The sequence below is a fragment of the Ischnura elegans genome, chromosome 2 (genome assembly GCF_921293095.1).
Source record: "Ischnura elegans chromosome 2, ioIscEleg1.1, whole genome shotgun sequence".
Lineage (NCBI taxonomy): Eukaryota > Metazoa > Arthropoda > Insecta > Odonata > Coenagrionidae > Ischnura > Ischnura elegans.
The window spans coordinates 105,271,660-105,294,848 of NC_060247.1; the positions used below are offsets into that span (position 1 = coordinate 105,271,660).

Consider the following 23,189-nt stretch of genomic DNA (forward strand, 5'->3'; position numbering starts at 1 on the left):
ATCAATGATATGCCTTTCTGCTGTCAATCTTCACGAAATTGAGTGCGCAAAAATACAGCCCTGCCAAATAAAATTATTATCCAATCAAGTTATCTAACTGCTAGTTTGTGCGTAAAACTCACAGCATAACTTTATGGTGTGCAGTACTGCATCAAAACTGCTCGAGGAATATTATATTCATGAAAAAAATTTAGGATAGCCACAACATGGTGCATTTTTTTGGGAAGGCAAATGCTTTTATTCCTCCGCCAATAAAACATTTTAATAAAGAAATGTTAACATCAGTGGACAATAAATTGATTATTGTGATAGGTAATTTGTGATTCTATATAATGGCGATGTGCTTCATAAAAGTGTACTTTCTGTACATTACATTGACTTCGTCCAACTTCGTGTCTTATTTAACCCCTCCCGTCATCAAAATAGAGTTTATATTAGGTATTTATGCTCGTATTTTTGTCCTGCGTCGATGTAGACCCAACGTGTGAATATTTCGTGTTTTTTTTTATCACTCTAAATGTTTCCATTTCTGTGGCATCTTCTCTGGGGCACAAACGGCGAAAGAAACAAACAGTTGACGAGTCGCATCCGTCTCGAAACTCCTCGAGACAAGGACGCAAAGAGGAAGCGACTGTCTTATAAAGACGCCCTCCGTGAGTCAAATTTTTCCTCGTCCTCGCGGCTTTTTCGAGGAACGGAACGTGTAAACGGGGGAGCGCGCGCGCGAGAGGTCGGCCCCGAGATGGAAAACGACCGAAATTTCCCAGTCGGTGGAGGGCGCGAAATCGGAATTCGCCCATGCGTGCGCGTTGTATGAGGAGGGGGGCATGCCCGCAAAAAAAAAAAAACGAAAAAGGTGCGCCTTTCCTTATTTTTTTATTCATCCTCCTCGAAAGAAAAAAAAGATAAAACCTCTACCCCGCTCTCTTCCCTTCCCCATCCCTACTCTTTCTCTACCTCTCCCCCGCTTCGGCGACCATCCCTTTTCCGAGAACCTCAACGCGGAACCTTCCAACCCTCTCTCATCGCTAAAATCCCTCCTCACTGGGAGCTCCCTTCCTCCTCCCACACAAGAGAGCTTCCCCTCCGAATCCACCCCTCTCGCTTTCAAAATATCGATCAACCGAATTGTAAACAAACCCGCCGACCTCCCCTCCTCCCTCTTCACTCTCCACCCCCCCCCCCCCCTCGCCGCCCCTTACCTTCCCCTCTCCCCTCCCCTCTCGTCGTCGTCCTGGGGAACAGTCGCTCTTTACGATTCGTGCGTACTACTACGCTTATCACCATCCCCCTCCTTCAACCATACCTCTCCTCCCAAACCCCCCCCCCTCCCGACTTCCCCACCTCCTATAGACCATCCTAGTACCACCCCCGCGCGAGTGACTCGCTCCGTGCTGCCGTAGTAGCGCGGATAGATCCCCAAGCCAGGGGCGCGGGAATAGGTGTGTGTGTATATATATAAATGGGGACTTGACCTGGGGGAAGCAGAGGTCAATGAGGTACGAGGTGAACGTGATTGCAGCCCTGTGGGGTCGTTGCCTACGCAGTAGAATCGTAGTCATGTGCTTTGCTACTATCTGGCAGTCACGAAAATCTCAGAATTATGCATGATTTAAGAATTAGTCTTACAAATTGTATTGTATCGACAATTGCTATCCATTGTGTGTTAGCATTAGGTGTTTCGGTAAATTCTATTCGCACATTTATTATTTATCTAGGACATTTTTCATTGATGGATACGGTTAAAAAAATAAAATCTCATCCCTGCAATATTATGATTCCCGCGTTTATGTGTAATATATATCCTTTGGTTTGGATGCAACGAAATACCCTATAAACGATATGAAATTCTTGTTCCCCTAACTTTGCTTTTAAGTAATTTTACAATGGTTTCAAAGTGAAATATTCACTGGCATCGTTAAAGATCGCTTTCTACTCAATTTAAAATTAGTGAACTTAGGGAGTCGCTCATTGTCAGTGTATAAGTCAGTGGTGTCAAGGAAAACTCGCTAAAAAGTGAGGGCGGAAGAAATGTTCGCAGCTCGTATAGTATTAGGACGGCAGCGGGAAATGACGTTGGTGACTTTCCACATGTCTAACGTGATTCAAGAAATACAATGATTCTTAACAATTTATTCGACATGTTGGCAATAATTTAAAATAAAATTGTGCATAACGTGCGAGTCTTCTTATTTTTCGAGTTTAATCAGTGGAGGGTGGGTGGTCAAGTCCGTTCCATACTCTATCTGGCGCCTCTAATGATTCTATTTTTCAAGGGAGGAGTATGCGGATTCCATAACATCCCTTTTGCTTTATACGGTACGATTTTCTTCGTATAAGCGTTTACGTGAAACCTATGGTTACGGTCGTCGTCGGCGCATAGGAATCCAGCCCAGTGCTTGGGAGAAGTCTATTGTTTCATTTAGTATTCTGTCGATACGCGCTATATCACGAAAGCCATATGAAATTCCGTAGAATCGTGCGTATCCATGCATAGCGAATTAAATTTGCTCGAATCAGACAGCATTTCGATTCATTTCGTCAGCGAATAGGAATGCCACCATGCGTAAATTTTCAAAACCTACGCATTTGATGAGTTATTTTTAAAATCACAGCATCCGGAATTTGCTCTTTGTTTCTGGAAGTTAATTTAGGCCGTGACTTAATCGAGAAAATTTCCTCTCCCTGATAATGAATTCCTGCGATTTAGTATTTACATTTTGTTTTATGAACGAATCCGTACTTATCAGTTTAATTTTATTATTATCCAATTATGAAAGTTTATGCTTCCCTTCATTTCTAATATTAAATGTTTAAATTAGCTTTGGTTCAAATCGTAATTTATTTTCCAGAATCAGGCAATTCGTATGTAATGTGGCTTGTAAGTTGTCTCATGCGAAAAGGGTTTCTGAACCGACAAATATTCAACAGCCGTTTTTATAAATGAAAATATTGCCCCGACCTCCACTTGAATAATCGAACAGTAATCCACTCTATTTGACGTTTTTGAACGGTGCAACTGTGCATAGGAATGTCCTTGCTCGTGCTAATAAATAAATCCCGTGTAAAACAACCTCACTATATGATTATTGCACGTCAAAAGGTCTGTACGCTTTCGAAAAAGTATATGGTGGAATGAATCGAATGTTATTAGTAAAATAGTTTTGGAAGATGACCTTAAAATAACCTCTAAAATCGGAAGTTATCACATTATTCATTAATCAATGCGGGAGTACTTCCACCATTGTACCCTTGTGACAAATAAAGGGACCAATAGGTATGACTAGCAAATATTATGTGATTTCCGTAGTCCATATGAAGAAGGGAAATATAATTTATGTGAGTCCTGTTATACATATTGCCTGTTAAACTATTTTCATGTAGATAAGATTCGTCTTCTACGATTATTTTGCCCAACTCCAGAGTAACACGTACGTATGGACAAAATCCGTTTGGTGTGCCTTTGGCATCATGTGTGGTTCTTGGGAAAGTTACGGTTTTATTAATTCCATCCAGCGTCATAAACGCGGAATTGAGTGGCGCAAGTTCAGTCACCCATTAGCTGGATGTCGCATGATGTTAGTTCAATACCCATTAGCGAGATTTCTGCGCTTACATAAGTGGGGAGGTAAACATTTTACCGCTCTGGGACACGTAACGTGACCCCCGGAGGGGAAATGGCAATTTAATACGAGGGCAACACCCTGAAAATGTGACCCGGAATCCAACTCTGTGGTTTTGGAGCCATAGCGTCGTTTATGACTCCAGTCACTAGCGAAGGAGAGAATCAATTATTTGAGCAAGTATTCCACTGGAATTCTAGATGTTGTAGATAAAGTTAATTGAGCTCTTAGGCCTCTATTGATTAACTGGCGGAGGAAAAAAAGGTTCATTGTTAATCTAGGTGCTGTATTTCCTCGTGGGTTTGGCAGGCGGACATAACAGATTCCATATCGCGATATTATACATTTGTATCGATGTGATTTATGAGACCCTTCGACAACATCGTAATTTGATGGCGTCGAAAGGTCTTATCGTGACGCTAAATATCGTAATCGTGCAATATAACTCGGTTTATTAATTTATTTGGCTAGGCCACCTAAGAATAGGTTAAGATTGCATATAGTAACATACATTCGAAATAATATGGTAATATTAAATACATAAAAGCATTAAGGGTTCTCTATACCTCCGTCAAAAAATGGCTCTGCAGACTTCAGTTTCGTCGCCAGTTGCTCCCTTTCGAAAAATCGAAAAAGATTTATATCAACGTGTGGAAGTTCGATTTCATTTAGTTTAGTTTGCCAATCTGCAAATATAAGCGTTTCATTTTATAATTTATTTGTAATATATTCGTAAAATATAATTTTGAACATTCTTTTGACAACCTTTGTGGCAAGGCCACCTAAGAAATAGTACAGATTATGCGTGTAGTTACATCACAGTGGAATATATATATGGTAATAATAAATGCATTAAAACATCAATACGAGTCGAAAAAGATACGTATGAGTGTGAAAGTTCAAATGTTATTTAGTTTCTTGTGCCGATCTGCAAATACAAGCGTTCGATTGTTTGAATTATTCATGTAGATGTACATAAAATTTAGATTTTTTTGTGTATCTACATGAATATCAGCCTTGTGATAACCTTTGGGTTGAGACAGTGAAACATGCCTCGTGATATTTACGGCACATCGTGTGCTCGTGGGAATAGCCTCATCTTCCTCCTCTGCAGTCCACCCCCAAGCTCCGGATCAGTCCCCTGGTGCATGGGGTCCACGAGGGTGGCGCCTGAAAGAGCCCTAGGATCCTCCCCCCTCCTCCCCCGCCCGGTGGCGCGTGGGTGCAAGTCCCGGACAAGAAGGGGGTCGCGCGCGCGCTGCTCTGGGGACACCCCGCGCTCGCGCTAGGGGTTAAAGGGGTAAAGGGGGGGGGGAACGGATGACGTTTAGGGGCGAAAGGGTTTGAGGGCGCTCCAGGGGGAAGGGAGGGGCGTGCGTGCGTGTGTGTGTGCCCTTGTAAATCGATGTTCTCCCTCTTTCCATCCCTTCTTCGCATATAGCTGGATCCTGCCGTGTTCCAGTCTCACACTGAGGAAGCGTAAACAGAAGGCTCGGCGTGGTTGCGCAGTAACCGAAAGCTTGAGGCCGTAAATAGAACCACGTGGCTTCTGAACAATTCCGACGTAATAATTTACGTAGTGACTGGAAATATGTTATGATGTATGTTATGTAGACATGTTCCTGTATGCGGCATTACGGTAAAATTTGCTCTAATGTATGCGTGATTGATGGGTTCGCTATTAGGAGCTCTGTCCCCTTTGTTATCATGATTTATAGAATAAACAGTTAATTATTGGCTGGGAACATGAAAACATCGTTGTACGAATGTGTAATGAAATACTCTACTGATTCATGTATTTAAAGAAAATGCCGTTTAAATTCGGTGACAAATCAACTAATAGCCATGCAGATCCGAACGGGACCCGTCCGCCCCGTACTATATTATTATACCCCGTAAATATCTTGTAATCCATGAAGTGTTGTCCGTTTACTGGGGCAAAGTGATGAAACTCTGTAGTTATTTCTCTAATTTCCCAACAATCCCCAGTGCACACGAGGTCATTACGTTTTTGTTTTACCTCGCATTCTCTATTTTTTCTCGTATGTTCTTTCGCGGAATAATTGAGAAAATTGAAACCTAAAAATCAGTGGTAAATGATGGCCTAATACTACTTCTCCAGCCTTCATTCTGAATATGAGATGGGAATTTAAAAGTTTTCACGCCGATATAAACAAACACCGCAACGATTCGAATGGTGGGAATCGGCGGTCTTCCATGTCACGGAGGTGGTGGGTCACCTGGATTTTCGATTTTACAGCGTTGACCGCATGCGCAGAAGGCAGAAATCGTTCTCTCCTATTCGTGCTGTCGTGGTTCCAGCACGATGCCAGGGTCTTCCTGGAATACGCGTCTTCCCTCTCCCTCCCTCCAGGTATTGGCCTCTCGTGGTTGTGCCTTCACCTTTTTTTCCTCTCCCTCTCTCAATTCTTTCTTTGTCACTGAACAGAGTCGTAGCTTCCCTCCTCGTTCTGCTCAAGGGTTGAGGAAGGGAAGGGGCAGGGGGGGGGGTTACAGCGGCGGGTGAGCTCTTCTCTTCCTTTGAAAGCGGTTGAGGGCGGGTTTTCTGCTCCCGCGAGTGAAGTGTGTTGCGTGCATATGTGTGTGTGTTATGCTCTCCGCCCCGCCCCGTTCACTTCGCGTCGTAAGTGGTGAACTCCCAAAGCCACGCGCGGTCGTTGCATCGTGATTTTTAGTTCCCATATCTGTCGTCCTCCTGCATCGGTGTGTTTTTTGATCTGGGAAATGTCATGAAAAATATACCACATTTATTTCGCCTGCTGGGTGACTTGGAATTTTTTTCTTGATTAATATCACAATTTTTTTAAGCCTTTTTGAAAGGAATACCGAAAGCCATAGTGACAATTTCCCCGAACATGTTCGTATTTTTAATGCCAACAATAAGCACACACTAAGAATATGTATCGGAATTGCTAATTCATGCCCCTAGTAGTTATTCTCCCTAGCCTTACCTTACTATTTTTGGAAGTGTATATATTAGTTCCATTATATGAAAATTCCGAAAATTAGTTTACTTGTGTTGTATTAGGTTGGAAGTGTTTTTGCATCTAGCATCGTGAATCTATATAGCGTCTTAAAATCCCATCAATTAAATTAGTTTCGTATGAATCTTTGTAATCGTATTTTTCTAAAAAATTACATGGCTAAAATCTTCATACCGTAAGCCTTGGGGCGGATAGTCAGCCTTTTCAATTTTTTTAGTAAATATTTTATTTCTTTCAATTAAATACGAACCGCTCAAGCCTTCACAGTTGGTACCTGGTGGGAAATGTTGCGACACCAGCCAGTAACGGCAATGGAGAGGGTGTTTTAAGATATTCAAAAATTATACAAGTATATTGAGAGTGTTTTGATTGTGGTCTTACATTTGTCATGGCCTTATAATGCCCACGAGGGAATGAATTCCTGTACATAATCCTTTGGGAGTGCATTTATCCTACTATATCGTTCCCATTTTCATTTGGCTGGATGCTGCTGGCTGTTGCGACGGTTAGCTCACGGGCAGTGGCGAAGTGAATGCGTGTCGATGGGTTACGTTGGCACGCACACGGCGGCGCCGTGAACGGATCAGTGGTGAAGTGTTAGGGGTAGGGGAGTTATTGCAGGACCTGCGGGGGAAGGAGCAGGAGGAGGTGGGGAGGGTGGGGTGGAGCAGGCGGCCAGATTCCCCTGCAAGCCAAGCCAAGCAAGAGCGGACCAGCCACCGGGAGTTGTGTGCGTGCGTGAGGGAGCGGGTTCGGTGTTGGTGGTGTGGCGGACCGGGACGGCAACGCTGTAGGTTTCCCTCCCACTCTTGGCAACGCCGAGCCTACAGGAAGAGGGGTGGGAGTGGGCTGTTAGGGGAAGGGAGAGAGAGAGTGTATATCTGTGAACGGAGGGGAGAGTAGTATCTGAGGACATCCCCTGGCGCCTGTGGGTGGAATGGCTTCTCCTCCGCCCATTCTGTCTCTCCTCCCTCCCCATCATCCCCCTCCCTCTTTTCCCAGAACTCCGCTTGCCATTCTCTCTTACTACGATCTCGCTATCTCTCTTTTTCTCCACGCAGAAGACTTCCCTCCGCCCCTCACTGCGAACCTTTTTTTTCCGTGCGCATGTGTGTATAATACAGCCTTCCATATCCTCCCACACGAGCATTCTCTCTCCTTCCCGTGCATCGTTGTTTTCCCTCTCCCCCGCGAATGCCCAGTTCCGCAGAGCTCAGGATAATATCTTCAATTGCCGCATTACTGTTAACACTTAGCACTTGTTAAGTAATACCTCGTGTTAGCGGGAAACAAATTGTGAGCATGTGCCGCCGTCGTAGTTTTTAGTTCCCAATCCTGCCAACCCGCAAAGTCGTGGCGCTGGCATCAGTGTGGAAATTACAATACGAAGCCGCAAAGATGAAAGAATAGATGCTAACGTTTTACCGTTATTAATATGCTTCGATAATATTTGTTTATATCCTATCTTTGTGAAAGTGCGTCTTTAGTAGATTAATTGACTTTACATCAGAGTTTAATGAAATAAAAAACCAATGTATTTGAGACTTTGAAATAATTAGACTCTACGTTATGAAACTTGGTGTCATTAATCTTCGAAATCGGTGATTATTTGATAGATAATGGAAACCAGGTGATAACAATTAGTACTAAGGAATAATGAGTGCATCAATGATCAAAGTGAGCATATATTTTGTTGGAAAAGTTTGAAGCTGAAACTTACAAAGCGAATACCTCGGATAATCTTAATTTTTAGGTTAAATCAACTAATCTGTTTTAGTTTGCTCGTTTTCCTGCAGGGAGCATTCGGAGGAGTTAAGGCTGTAAATGAAAGAATCAGCGTTCAATGGATTTCATCGGTAACGTTGGTACGCACGTTAGTCGTGTGCACGAGGCCTGAATCTTCATATTTTTTTCGCTCTTTGTCCCCCTGTTCTTCCTCCCCCATCCTTGTTGGCTTGCGAGTTGCCTCCTCCACGTCGTCTTCCCCTCCACGTCGTCTCCCCACGTATGTATGTACTCATTCCTTCGACTTCCTTCTCTCTACTCTGCCCCTTCACCACTGAGCACATGTGTCGGACTTTATTAAGCTCACGGTGGTGCCTTGGCGAACCTCGTTGTGCGCTACTCCTCGCGGGGGAGAGATTTGTCACCTGCAGTGCGGGACCAGACAGCGGAATTCCCTTTCTCTCGAATCTTGCGCGCTTCGCTTCGTTGTTGTTTCTTTAGCGGCCGCGGGCAGCCTTGTTTGTTTATTATTAGCTTCGAACGTATTCTTTACAAGATACGTCCTTCGATTAAGTAAACAGAAGATGCGTTGCTAGGGGGAAAATTATTGTTTCCAGTATCAAAACGTTTTCATGAGGAGTCGTGAAAAAACTTATCTGGAACCACTATTTTCAATGAGCGGCGCTGCGCATGCGCGGCCCGTGACGACTGGCTGAAAACCATCCTCACGTGAAAATATAAAGATGTCAGTATCCCCCGTTGATGTTAGGTCCAACTGCCTCAATTGTAAATTGTACAGAAGAGCGTAGTTTTAAGATATTAGTCCGATCAGGTGGACAGATCGTAAGGCGAATGCCATCGTATGTTTAATCTGCATTATTTCCAGATGAGGTATGTTTGAAGATCACATGCAACTGTTGCTACGTTTAAAATCTGTTCAACATAAGGTGTAGAATCACATAATTTTACATGTTGTGCAAGTAGAAATAAAATCGGTGAAATCTGAAAATTTTAAAGCGCGCGCAAAATGAGCTCAGATTGTATGTGGAGTCCGTATTAAGTCTAATTCAACGTAAAGCGGGGGTCTACTATATGAAAGGGCATATCTCTAAACGAGTATGATTTAACGATAAACGCCTACAAGGCCTTCCTCTCAGTGGCTTGTAGAAATGGTTTGTTTCAACGTAATTCTGATGTGAGACCTGGTATTTGTTTACACGGCAGATTGAACTCTGAACACGGTAGCAAGAGCATTTGTTTACTCTCGCCCAATGTACCACCGAAGGCTGTTAATTTTCACTTTTATCGCTGTTCAAATAGCGGAAGAATGCCAAAAAAATTCACTGCGTTCCGAAGATTCATTAAATCGACGTCTATTTAATGGTTGGTATTTGGTATTTACGTAAGACTTTTGTGCGTATAAAGTTCATGATTCGGGCTGTGACTATGGGATCACTAGTTTGCTTCAGCATTAGATCAAACATGTACTCTACGATGTTCGATGACGGTGACATTCGATGATGTTATTGTTTCTCGGTTCTACTTCGATTCTTCAGACGACGAGAATGAAAGGATAAAATCTTAGGTGGCTTTTGAAATTAGTGAGCGACTTTTTCTGCGGGAAATACGTGTACATTGGTGTATTTTTAACCGGATATATTTAGCATCGTTTCAAATTTTTGTTCCATTAAAACCAAGATTAACTTCTTCGCTTCAAACTGATAGCGAACTATCTAGCGTAAACAATGGTGATGTTTAAAATTTTACGTTTTCCCGGCGTATAGTTTGATGAAAAATTTCTTGGGATTCCCACCGGGTGTGGTATTGGTACCGTAAAAAAGTACCATTAAGAGTAAACCCCTGTTGACGATGGCAGACTCAGCCATTGAAACGTTGGGAGAATTAACCCAATACCACACCCGGTGGGAATCCCGAGAAATTTTTCATCAATGGTGATATTTGTACAAAGAAATTTTATTTTGACAAAGCCCGAGATTTATTTCGGTTTCAAGGGTCTGGTATGGATATTCCCATAATCATAAATTGGCGATGCAATGTTTTCATCTTTGATCCAGCCCTCGAGAGCCGAAGCAAGTTTATTTCAAATCCATCCGCTGAGGTTGTCTTAGGAGAATTCGTTTAGTTGTGACCGAGGTAAATGGCTGAAAAACTTCCTTTTTACTCCTCCATTATCCGTATTCCCTTCCATTGTTTGGAGTCGGAGGCTATCCTCTCTTGGAAAAGTCGTCCTTCAAATTGCCCGCGGGGAACACTGTAAGTGGATCGTAGTGTTTTCCTTCGCGTCCGAGAGGGCTCTCTCCAACTTTCATCTAATCTTCTGAGCGAATATTCTTGCCTGTTTGCCATCTTCCTCCAGTCTTCCTTCCTCTGTCCTCCAAGTCACCTCGACCTCTCCCTCTGGCCCTCTCTTTTGAGATTGGTCCATAGCTATCCATTCTCCTGTCCAATATATATTTCCTTCTTCCCTGCTTTATTTCCCGAATTCGACCGTCACGGTCGGTGTCCGTGCTGAACAAATCCTATTTCGCGTCTCCAATTCGTCCGCACTTGATCCACAATATTGTTCAGTCTCCTAGCTCATTCTTTCCCGTTTATACTTCCAACAAACATCGTGTAGCTGTTTTATTTTTTAGGAATTGGCTCTGATTGTCCTCTCAAGTTAGAGATAATAGTTGGTATTAGTGTTAGGATTACTTTACAGTAGACCGTCTCTTCTTCCTCTCCCATCCGAGCTCACTATTACTCTATTGTTCTTCTTCTCTGTAGTCAAGTGCTTGCCTCCTTAGGGTACTCGCCCTTCAGTTTTTCCCTCTTTAAATTCCATAGCATAAGTAGGCGGATGGAATATTCGTTAGTTGAAAAATCTTTCCTATTTTATCCGAACAGTTTCTTCCTTTTCCTTGTCTTCGAAACTATGGCGATAGAAGTGAGATATATTTAGAAACTGTTATCTTGATCGAGATGGTAGTGGGATAATATTATTTCAATGGAACAGTTATCCGTGATCAATTATGTTTTTAGCAGCCTTTGCCGCCGCCGGAGTCCAATCCTAGATGTTTCCTGATAGCTACTTGATGTTTGTGGTTGTTCGGTTGGTAATAATTTATTTATATCAAAAAGGCGATAGCATTTATGTTTGGAAATTTGGTATCGCATTTCAATCCATATATTTGTTTGTCATCCTTTGCGGTTTATTGAGTATAGAGTTCTTTTAATAATTTATTCATATCAATAAGGCGACAGTATTTATGCTTGGAAATTTGTTATCACATTTTAGTCCGTATTTGATTGTCATCCTTGCTGTTTATTGAGAATACAGGTATTTCGCGAATTTTCAGTTGACAGTTGTTTTTCGTTAAACAATAGTATTCTTCTAGTTTTACTTTAACTCCCCTGATCATACTCTAGTTGTGCCTGTCATCTTTTCCTTTCCTTCCTCCGACGGGTGGCTTTGTTTTTATAAATGAACTTTCAATTCAGGTGTACGCATTTTCTCTATTAGTCTATTTTCCAGCCTATTTTATTTGTAGGAGCATGGGGTGTGACACGTCGCGCAAAGTCTGTAATGTTGTCGGCGCGATGTTGACGTGAAAGAAATGTAAACAGCTACGGTATTTAGGTCCTCCACACATTTTCCCACAGGAGCAGCCAAAGGTTTTTTTGGCTACCCTCTCTCTCTCTCTATTGTCAATGTGCAACTCCTTGCAAGTGGACTCGAAATACGTGAGTATAATATCATTCCCCATCTGCAATAATCCTAGCCGTAGCCACGCTACCAGCTCCTCTTTCTCTCTTTTCTCCTTGCCGAGGGCTTTCCCATTTGGGATGCCGCCGCCGCGCCGAGCAGGGAGAGAGAGAGGCGGATAGGCCGCCGCGCCCGCCATCTGTTGACAGATGCGCGAGCCACTACGTCGCTTGGGCGAGGGAATCCCTTCGTGGAGGACAGACGAGGCTCCAGGAATGTTGGCCGAGAGGAGAAGTTGGGAGGGGGGTGGTAGAAGGGAGGGGAGGTTGTAAGGAGAGGGAGGGGGCGGGAAGGACGTGAAGGGGCGAGGAAGAGGTCGTGGAGGGGAGTGGCTAAACCGGGGGAACCCCTGTGTACTCTCTCTCTATCTCTCTCTCTCTCGCCGCTGGTTTGGAGGAGTCCCTCCCCTCCTTATTCTCCTTCAAGCAGCCTTCCCCCTCCCGCTGACGCCCCGGCACAAGACGGCAGGCTGGGCGGCGGCAAGCGGACGACAGCAAGGAACTTCTTATACCTCGAAGCCGCGAAGGAATTAGTGCGAATGGATGTAGGAAGAGAAAGACCCCAGAATGAAGCGATCCCTCCCTCACTTTTACATGGAGTGTGTTGAAGGTTTTCATAGGCGCAATCTTATTCATTCTACATCATGCGGTCATCACTTGGCGGAGATCAGGTGATTGGTTCGCAATTGTACGGGAAAGCGTTCTTTATTTCAGCTTAGTCTGGGTTCTTTCATGTTGGATGCGGGAATTTAATTCATATTGTTTTTTGAAAAATTACTCATAATTTGTGTGTTGCACACCGAAGAGTTGAATTGGAAACTTGGAAAGCAATGAAGCGTAGCGATTTCGTTGTGTGGAAAAGATGACTCAGAGAGAGGCGTGAAATGTAGAAACCATCTCATTGACCGCAGTCTGAACAATGCAGTTGGTTCATGTTCTTAGAATTCAATAATGCCTCAGCTCTGGTACTGGGATGCTTTTTCTTGGATATCATCCCACTCCTCTCTTGTAGGAGATAACATGAATTTTCATCTGTTTTTATTTGGACTGTGGACGAGTGGAGGCCTTTGAAAATAAATCGTCATCTCCATGTATCTATATAGGAATGAATTCTGTATTAGAAAATGTAGAAAGGGTTACTTTAGTTGGACGATAAGTTAAGAGAAGGGAGAAACTACGAAAGAGGGCAGAGTCTGTTGGGGGATGAAGATATGAACTCGAAGATCGGCGGATGTAGCTTAGCAGGTTCATGCGTCATAGACTTGAAATCACACACTGTCCTAAAAGTCGTTTGCATCGCTCCCTGTATGTCTTTCCGCGGCAGATGCGCTAGGCGTAACTCAGGGAAGCGGTCTTTAGCCGCTTGTTTTTTTTTGTAGCTCTTATAGTTCCATGATTGCATTGGTTACTGAGGCTTAGAATGTTGAGACCTTTGAAGAAACGCGTCTTAGTATCGATTGTACCGAGCGTTTTATTTTCCGATGCTGGACCAGCTGTTGTGCCCGAGTGGCGGTAGTGTAGCGGCGAGAGGTTTGCTTCGCTTGCGCACTCGCTCTCTCTCGCAGATTACACATATATTTTTAACTCTCGCTGCGGGAAAACCTTTCGGTGGTGGACATTCCGATCGCCCCCGTAAGAGGTGTGTGCGATCGGTGGTGGTGCCTCGGGGCGGAGTCGGGTTGGCGAAGCCGCAGAGGAGTGAGAGCGGATGCACGTCGCTTTGCTGTCTCCTCAGTGGAACTGTCTGTGCTTTGATCGTTTACGTTAGCAAATGGAACCATAACTAGCCTTTGCTCAGTATGAGTGGTCAATAGTCACGTAATGGTCATAGCTGGACCTAGCCTGTGCTTGGAAGATCACTTTTAACGTGGCAGGGTTAACATGACAACCAGAGAATTTTTTGCTCGCCTTGTATCCAACAACAAAATAGAAATCCCAGAGTTCAAATCCCGGGTGAGGCCTTCGGACACCCTATTTATAATTCGTGGAATTACTAAGTAGCTCAGGCAATCGAATTGACCCTGCCCCTCTCATTTGTGACTTTTACAGTGAAATGAGATTGTTTGTAAGAGTATATGTTTTCCTTTGATTTCCTCATATGTAAACGTATCGTCTATTATTATATTTTTACAATGTATGGGCTCCTAGCGTTTATTTATTTCGCTCGTACTTAATTATAACTTTCGTGTTGCAAGCTCAACTCCTTTTTGTAGTTGGAACCTTAGATTAGCAGCGCAGAGATTTCTTCCTCTCGCTTCTATATTATGCTGTGGTATAAAGTGAAAGGTTAAACCGCAAAGGTTTTATAGTCAGTCGGGCACCATTGTGAATTTACTCATAGGTTGTTTTAAATTGTGAAATCGTGGTGGACCCTTATTTGGGAATTTAAGGCTTCGAAATAAACGTGTGATTACACTTATATAAACCGCCTCTCCTTACTACATGTATCGATATCTGTATGAATTCTATATTGGAAAAATGTAGTGGCGGTTACTATATTTGGAGTATGAATCAAGATTCAAGGGAAGTGATGGAGAAATTATGAAAAAGAATAGAGGGGCAATCGTAGGAGGATGAAGATATGAACTCGAAACTGAGCCGGTTCGTGTGTCGCAGACTTGAAATCTTACGTCATCTTAAAAGTCATTTACATCGGTGCTTTCATGCCTTTTCCGCGGGAGATGCGCTAGGCGTAACTCAGGGACGCGGTCTTGAGCCGCTTGTGTTTTTTTTTCTCTCGTGCCTTCCCGGACTGCTGCCTCCTCTTTGAGCGGGGAGCAATTCCGAGAATATCGACTGTCGAAGCGTGCGATTACTCGGTCGCCTTTGTGAGCCAGCTCCTCGCTTCCTCTCTCAGAGTCACCGCCGCGGAGGGAACCAGTTTCCACGCGTTCTAGCCCTTCTCTTCCCGTGTGCGACATGTTTATAGGTGCGGTGCAGCTCCTGTAATGGTATTGAGCCCTGAGCGAGCGAGCATGGACTTTCGCGAAGACCGATTATTGGTTATCTAAGCCCGAGGAACCCGTTTTGTGCCGCCATCTTATTTCGTTTTGCCATTTACGATGATTATTATTTTTCCACCGCCATTGCTCCAGTTTATCCCTATATTTCTCCTATGTAGTCGCCTAAATAAAAACCATTGTTCAATCCTAGTTAAGCCTCTCCATCTTTGGCTGGTTCTTGGTATTTTTCATATTAGCCAGATATGTCTACATTTTTTACTCTCTTCCGTTCGGTTGCTACGTTAATGTGTTTCACTAACCCCCTAGAAAGCCCTTCTCTCCTCCGATACATGTGTTGCCTCTGCAGATGAAAATTTCAACTCATATATTATCTCAATTATTGATAAGTTTTTTGTTGAACTATTTAAGTATTCCGCCCTTTAAGATTGATAGGACGGTTTGGAATGAAACAAACGAAGTCGACGGGGTGTAGACGAGTAAAAAACACCGAGCGCATTGCAACTGTTGCAATAATTAGAATGAACCCACCTCTCCCTCCCCCTTGGCTCCTGCCTTAGGTTAGTTTGAACGTAGTTATGCGCGGCTACTTATTGTGCTAAACCCTGTGCTCTAATATTTCCTCTCGATCGAGCTTCTTCTATTAATAAATGTATTGTTCAAACGCGGTGACTGGAAGTCATCACCTTTTGAAGCTAGGGAGCCATTGCAATCGAAAAGATTTTCCGCACGAGGTGCTTTGGCATGCATAACTCCTCTCCCCTGATCCTGAATGAGTGTAAATTCATTTACTCGTGAAACGCTTTCTCGTTGCCAGTCAATGTCATCTAAACTTCTTCATATTAAGGCCTATTCATTGACTATTTCTTCGTTTTCGGTCATGTTTCTGTTGACGGTTTTTGTTGTATAGTAATTCGAGATGGAATTTCGCAGTGTCCTCCCTCGAATTTCCTCGTGACTCGGTCTCTTTTCCGGTGTATCAGATTGAAAAATTAGAAAGCGGGGGGGATGAGTGGAACGCTATTTTGCTCCCTGGCGCGTAATGCGCTCTGGCAGCGGGACGTGGTGGGGAAGGAGGGAATTTCAAAAGATCCCGAATCGGCCAAACGGGAGAGGTCGAAGCACGCGCTATCCGGTCGTCCATTCTATGGGAAGACGTTCGACGTTTTGAAGTTAAAACAAAACATACAGTATAACTTTCGACCATTTCGCTTTTTGTGATCGGAGCACTTCGTGTTTTATATCATTCTTCTTAACTTTCTTAGTGCTTTACAAATATTCTATTTACATTGAGATATTGTGAGAAAGTAAAAAAAAAGCTAATAATTTTATTAGAGGTGCTAGGTGCCTTCGTCGGGGGAGGAAAGGGAGAGGCGAAAGCTACCTGTGTCGGTCCCATACAGTTTTTTTTGTCCGTCCTTTCCACCCCTCCTTAGCTCGCGGCTTAGGTACCTCGCGGGCCCGTGCGCCAACTTACGGTACACACACTATAGAGACCATGACGCTGAAGTATGGCATGGTGGAATAAACGAAGAATCGGCAATTTTCCTCTGATATATATGTAGTTTCATTCGAGCTGTTACGATGCACTCTCCACACGTTGGTAATTTCGTATGGTGTATGGTATTTGGAGGAGGCCACCGACAACTAAGGTCATACGCGCCATGAGGGAAGGGTATGGAAGGAAGGATGGAGAGAAACCCGCCGACGGCATTAGCCTGCTTTTAAAGGAAGGCGCCTAGGAGACCACGGTTTAACGTCCTATCCAACGGACGGAGTGTTGCGCTTGAAATGCCCTCCACAAAACATTCAAGCAGGGATGGGACAATCTCTGTTAATTCTCAGCTACCGCCGGGATTTGAACCCCAGTCCACGGGGTGGGAAGCCAGCACACTTGCTACCACACCAATCAGAACGCCCAGGTGATTTCGTACTTCGAAACCGGTCGAATAAATTTGTAATTTAACCGATTCAGGCGTGATATAGTGGAAATTCGACTTATTGAATTGGAATGTAGTTGTACTTTTCTACACTCATTTTAATCCTTTCCACGAGTTTTGGCTCACCGAGCCATTATATGGTACAAGACCAGATAATGGCTCGCTCGCAGTAGCATTAAATAATTGGTGAAAAGTACAGAATTTAAATACGAATAAATTTATATTTGTGTAAAATTGCTAAATATTCGTTTATTATTGTTGGGGACAGACTGGCTTGGTTACAGCTGCGGCATGATATGGATAATACTAAAATGACGAAAAATTGATGGAGAGTCGTATAGTTGGGGTATTCCTGGGATATTTCTCCTCATGCGGCCGTTTTTCAGCGATTATGGGAGCCATCATCGGAGCGATGAGGACGAAAAATGTGGTCCTGTGATTCAGAATTTACGTGCGACTGATGTATAGAAAGTAGGATGTATATTTTTTAATAAAAATTAATATTTTAGCGAAATTTACTGGGAAAATGCAGATATTTTTGTTGTGGTTCCTTTACATAAACGCCGTTGCCGTCAATGCGTTTTTGCTGCATATACACCAGTTTTTGTATGTCCTCGTCGAGTACCGTCCTCTCCAACTACTTCCTCGATTTTCATGACCTCTTCATCGTCTGAATGGTACACACTTCCTTCGCTCTTTCTCCCGCCCGGAGATGCTATAGTACTTTCTTCCTACTTCGACGCCAAGTCGTATACTCCCTGGGGCCAAGTCTCCCATCACATTCCCGTCACGAAAAGGGGCATTTGTCGGCGTCGTAACCCTTCTCACGATAATCCCCATGGCGCGCCCTCTCCGATTCTTTTACGATTCTGCCCCATTTCTCTCTCTTTGGGCCAGTTTCACTTGTTTTTGTTTACTTGTTTGTGGTTCAAGATAGGTTGACGCTTCCCAAGTCTATCACCCTACCGTTTTTGTGTTTTCGTAGCCACCATTTAAAAGATCGAGGCCAATTGAAGAAAATATTCTCGTCCCAAGTCACCTCTTAGTGACCTGTCGTTCAATTATGTTTACTCTTGGGTGAATTACCTCGTGTATATTTATGTGAATAATTTCCTGCATCCCACTTCAAATTTTTATGGTAAGGATCGACTTTTTTCCCCCAGCGGGTTTCAATTTATTGTCGTGGGATATTAACGTTAATTCTTAACTCTTATGATTGATACGATAGCCACTGCAACCATGACGTAAGACATCACGCACCTCTGGTCCAATACACTACTTATGCCTTTCCACGTAGACGTATTTTATAGCCAGAGATTTATATTCGCCTATAAAAACTACTTAAGCATTTTCCGTGTATTGCAATTGAAGTAGTAATGAAGGCAGTGTGTGGATATTTTATATGGTCTAGTCAGAAGGCACGTAAGAGCATTCTTGTCTACCTTCACATTTTGTTCAGTGCAATCTCTTTCGAACTCCATAATTGGTTTCGATTTTTGAATTTGAATTGTATTTTTGTATTTTGATCCCATTTTGCTCCATGCTGCTGCGAACCGAATTCTATGTCTTTCGTTTAATGTTCACGATCAGAATTCGCTCGTTCCTCTCTGTTACTTTATAATAAACTTATGCACATATTTCATTTGCAGTGGCAGTCGGTAACGCGCCACGGAGTCATGCGGAGTTGCCCTGCTATACAGGTAAAGTAATATTTTGCAATTTAGACCTTCAAAATATAAATGCCGTTTTTAGCGGTGGCCAGGTAACTAGCCTGTATGGCAAGCCGGGGGAACATGGGTTGAAATTTATTAATCGAATTTTAGAAATAATTGTGGTAATAATTCCCCTAAACATATTCTGTAATAGCTTATATTAGAGGCCTTAATTTTATCTGTATTTAGTGATTGACCAGAAGTAGCCCTGGTATTTCAGTTTTTGTGGAAGTAAGTATGTTGTATATATCAGAGAATATTCGGCGTTCTGAGTCTCATAATAGCATGATGATGATTTTTTTCTCTTTTGGTGTATCTTGTATAGATACATACGTGTATGGTTCAGCGCTAGTTTTGTCTATATCGAAAGAAAGCATTTACCATCGCACAGCCATCGTTCAGATCCTGTTTGGCTTTTTGGCATGCCAGCTAAATAGAGTCGTTTTCCGAATCGAGTAATTTTTTAATACCTCTGGAAGTCGTTTATCGTAATCTTCTTCTCGTGATTCTAATTTTTTTCTTGCTATTTACGGCATTACTTTTAATGCATCAATACATAATTTAGGTTGGACGAAAATGTGCAATTATTATTGTCCGAAACAATTAATCTTTGAGCTTAATTGAACGAGAGCTTTGAGCGAGTAATGCCCATTTTGAGATTAATTGTTTCAGACAATTACAGTCACTCATTTTCGTCCAACCTTTATCATTTAATTTCTTTAAAAATCCAGAGTATCAAATAAAATTTCGGATAGGCTTGGTACAAAAAAAAACGTTTTCATGGCGACTACAAAGTGCACCCAAAACTGTTACTATGCCATGGCTGAGTAGCTAAGGAATTGCTACCCCATGTTAATGGACTATATATGCTTAAAATTGTCTCCCGTGCCACATCCTCAAGTATTGCAGATCTCTCCTGAAACACCATGTATACATGAAATTTCACATACTTTGCTTCTTTATGGAAATTACTTCAGTCGAATTTTAAGTCGCGGCATGCTAACGAGTATTTTTATAGCGCGTGGCATATGTTGCTTACCGGAAAACTGGTCATCGCTCCCTCCGACCTTGAAACTGTATGAACTTCGCATCGTCAAGAGATGAGACCCCTCCCTCCTGCCCCAAGCGAGAGATTTGCACGAGCTGCACAATTTGCGCACTTGCCATCTCTCTCTCCTTCGCAGATCACCCCTTTCGCGGATCCGCGGCTTTCCTCCCAGCTTCCTGGTATTTCCCCGTCCTCGCCGATTAGACGCCTTCTGCATGACATCACAACCATCGCAAGGAAGTTCGCACGGCGCCCGCCTCACCTCGACCGCTTTTCTCAGCGCGTTGCGTCAACTTTCCCGTTTGATGGGCCAGCGATTATCGCTCGCGCGAGCCGTGTTCCCTCCGCGCCCGAGGATTATACATATTACACATTCCTTCCCCCAACTTCCTCATGCTTCGCTAGCCCATTCATATATTTTTTTACTCGCTCCCTGCAGAGAGAGAGAGCTCCTTTCAAGTTCACTGCTTTTAATTCCAGACTCGCGCCGCGTACCAATTGTCCAACCTCGTCAATGGAACGGCGAGGTCTCGTAAGGAGCAAGACGACATGAGACGAGAAGAAAGCTCGAGAGTTATTACGCAGCTTTATCTCGAAGCAAGTCGCCTCTATGACTGTTCGTTTGCTTTGTCAGATGTGGCGGGCCTTATTGTCATAATCCGTGGGCAGCAAGGGGGCACCCAGGATCGTAACTATGGGGGGCAAGCCAAGTTGTGACATTTTAGCATGGAAAAGGTGAATGAAACCAACTTTTAAAGAAAATTATAACAGCGTTTTATTGGTTTATGAGATTATTTCCTTGAAAAATAGGTTTATTTTTGTTACATATGATACTACGTTATACTAATACATATCATTTGTCTTGGGTTTATAGAAAATTTGTTGAATACTTTCATTTCAATTCAGTACTGATTTTGCTTAAAGACTTCTGCGATTTTGCTTCTAGGGGGGGACAGCTGCCCCCCCCCCCCCTCCTGTCCCTCGCTGGTTACGCCCATGGTGGGCAATATTTGCGGGAGCGCCTTACGTACGCTTTATTCGAAGCACTTAATGTGTTCTTATGTATACAGTTCTTCCCTCAGTCCAGTATAACTGAAAAAATATAACGGGCATTTTTTATGACTTGCAGCCGTACATTTATTGTTTGTTATTTTCAATTGATCAGTGAATACGATGCAGTTTTCACCACGCCTTTTGTGCATCAGGATGTAGTGGTACAGTAAAATGAGTCGTTTAAAACGGCAGTAAGAAGATGTGGATTCATGAATTCAAGAGAACCTTCTTCCTAAAGATTATTAGCGTTGGAAGAAGAAGATGGCTTGGTTTTGTAACTTATGGCGACTGGCAATCGGGAGATTCCACTTCCTTTCCCGGCAAAGTCAAATAGTTTTTTCATAACGAATATCATCTTTGGTGTATATAATTTATCTTTTAGTTCATTTTATGTAATATTTTGTATCTTTTTTTAAGCATACCATTGGTGGTACTGTTTTAGATGGATATGATTGTCTCATGGTTCTTTAGTGGTGAAGTTAAAATAAAAAAATTAAGCGTGCTTAATGCTGGTAGAGTATGAAGGATATAGGGCATAAATAAACGGTGGTAAATATATATTTGTAGAAGTCTTCACATAACATTGAATTTGTTTGGTAAACGTGTGAAACTTCGCATTCCATTTCAATTTTTCCATACTCACCCATGAAGTCTACGATACTATTATGTGTGATACTACTTAAAATCCTGTTCAATCATCGAAGAAGTTTTTATCCTTCTGGGAATTGTGTGAACTAGATTTCTCAACCTTGGTAATTCTACGTAATTTCATGGTGTCGGTTTCTTGAAATGAAAAGAGTAAACAATTATGCTATGACATTTCCGGAATCGGAGGAAGACGCCATGCTTAATGGTCCCTACTCGTTTAAAATAGGGCGGGCTCTTATAGCATCTGAAACTAATGCTTTTGATGATGAGATCTTGTAATTTTCGGCAGTACGTATGTTAAAAAAACACGTGAGTCGCCGTATTTTGGGCGTCGTTGTGAACTATGCCGCTGGAATTGATCTCATGAGCAGACATTATTGAAATGAGGCGGAAGGGTAGAATTAATTTTTTTTTTAATGCTAACGAAGTTTCCGTATTTTTGAAATGAGGATTGCACCATCCAAATGTGGGTAAAGAATGATTGCTCAATATTTATTAGGCTTGCGTTACTGAATCGGCGGTAGTGCATGGTTATCGTAAAATGAATGTATTGTTTGATTGCACTTACGTTGTTTATCACCACTGCCTTAAATATGCGTGTTTGCTAGAGTAGGTAAAATTTGAGGCTTAAAATTAGCTAAAACTTTGGATAGTGATTGCTAGGCGTCTCTGTTCTACATGTAATGCCATTTTTTCCGGAAAATGTGTCGCCGCAACTAGATGAATGCACGAGTTGTGGTTGTTCTTCCTCGCTTGGATAGAGTGGAACGCAACTCTAAAGCACATTCTTTTGCACTAGTAGACATTAGAGCATTTTTTTAGTGTGATATTTATCTAATCCTGAGTCTCAAATAGAGAATACTATCAGAGCACGGGAAATTTTTGAGAAAATATTCTTAGAATATCTGGACTATCATTTCATATTCGTCCGTACTACCATCATCCTTTGACATCAGAATGTGGGGAATTAATCTGCATTCATTATATGTTTCCTTATTGTTTCAATATTATATCTTTTCTCTTACTTTTAGCATTGGATTGAATTTTCATTCGGGCGCAAAATGTTGAAGTTGTCATTTACAAGATGGGCACTTCCAGCGGAAACAGCCATAAGTTTTGAATGCGATCGGTTAAATAAGAGATCGCACCTTATAAAATTATTGTTTAAGCAACTCAGCTGAGTGTCACAATCATGTCGAAAATGATTTCAGTATACTACTCACTTAAAACTTCATTTCCGGACCAGGTCTCGGCTGCATAGCAATCATCTCAAGGTTTCATTATCCAATGTTTTCTTTTATAATCAAGGTCATGAATATAAGATTCGACTTATTTCAGCAGAGTGGTTTAAAATAATATCTGTGGGCGTGATAATCCTTCAAGATCTCACTGTGGAGTCATGCAAATGGTCTGTCGGGACCATTCGACTCGTGTTTTTTATTTCTGTGCCAAATGGGTTCGCGTCGCTTTTAATTCTGCTCGGGTTGACGCTGGCGTTATAATTCCTCTCTCTCTCTCTGACGTGACGGATGACGCAATGATGTGTTGTCGGCTGACGCCTACGTCCTGTCCTTGGTTGTTCGTTTTAGGGCGCTTTCTGCAAAAGCCTTGGCATTGGAAGCGGCCGAGGAGCGGTGTGCGGGGACCCCACCGAAAGTTCTCTTTCCCCGCGACAGGACATGAATGCAAAACAAAAATCGTGTTAATGGG

General features: G+C 42.7%; 1 protein-coding gene across 4 annotated transcripts in view; it reads left to right on the plus strand.

Annotated features, from left to right (window-relative positions):
- LOC124154296 overlaps positions 1-23,189 on the plus strand; it is a 218,354-nt gene that overhangs the window by 129,608 nt on the left and 65,557 nt on the right. For 3 of the 4 annotated variants that reach the window (XM_046527927.1, XM_046527924.1, XM_046527925.1), the window contains exon 2: positions 18,668-18,718. The exons of the other annotated variant lie outside the window; for it this stretch is intronic. In XM_046527927.1, the coding sequence (XP_046383883.1) occupies positions 18,668-18,718 (51 nt within the window). The remainder of the gene's footprint in view (positions 1-18,667; positions 18,719-23,189) is intronic. 4 annotated transcript variants of the gene reach the window in all.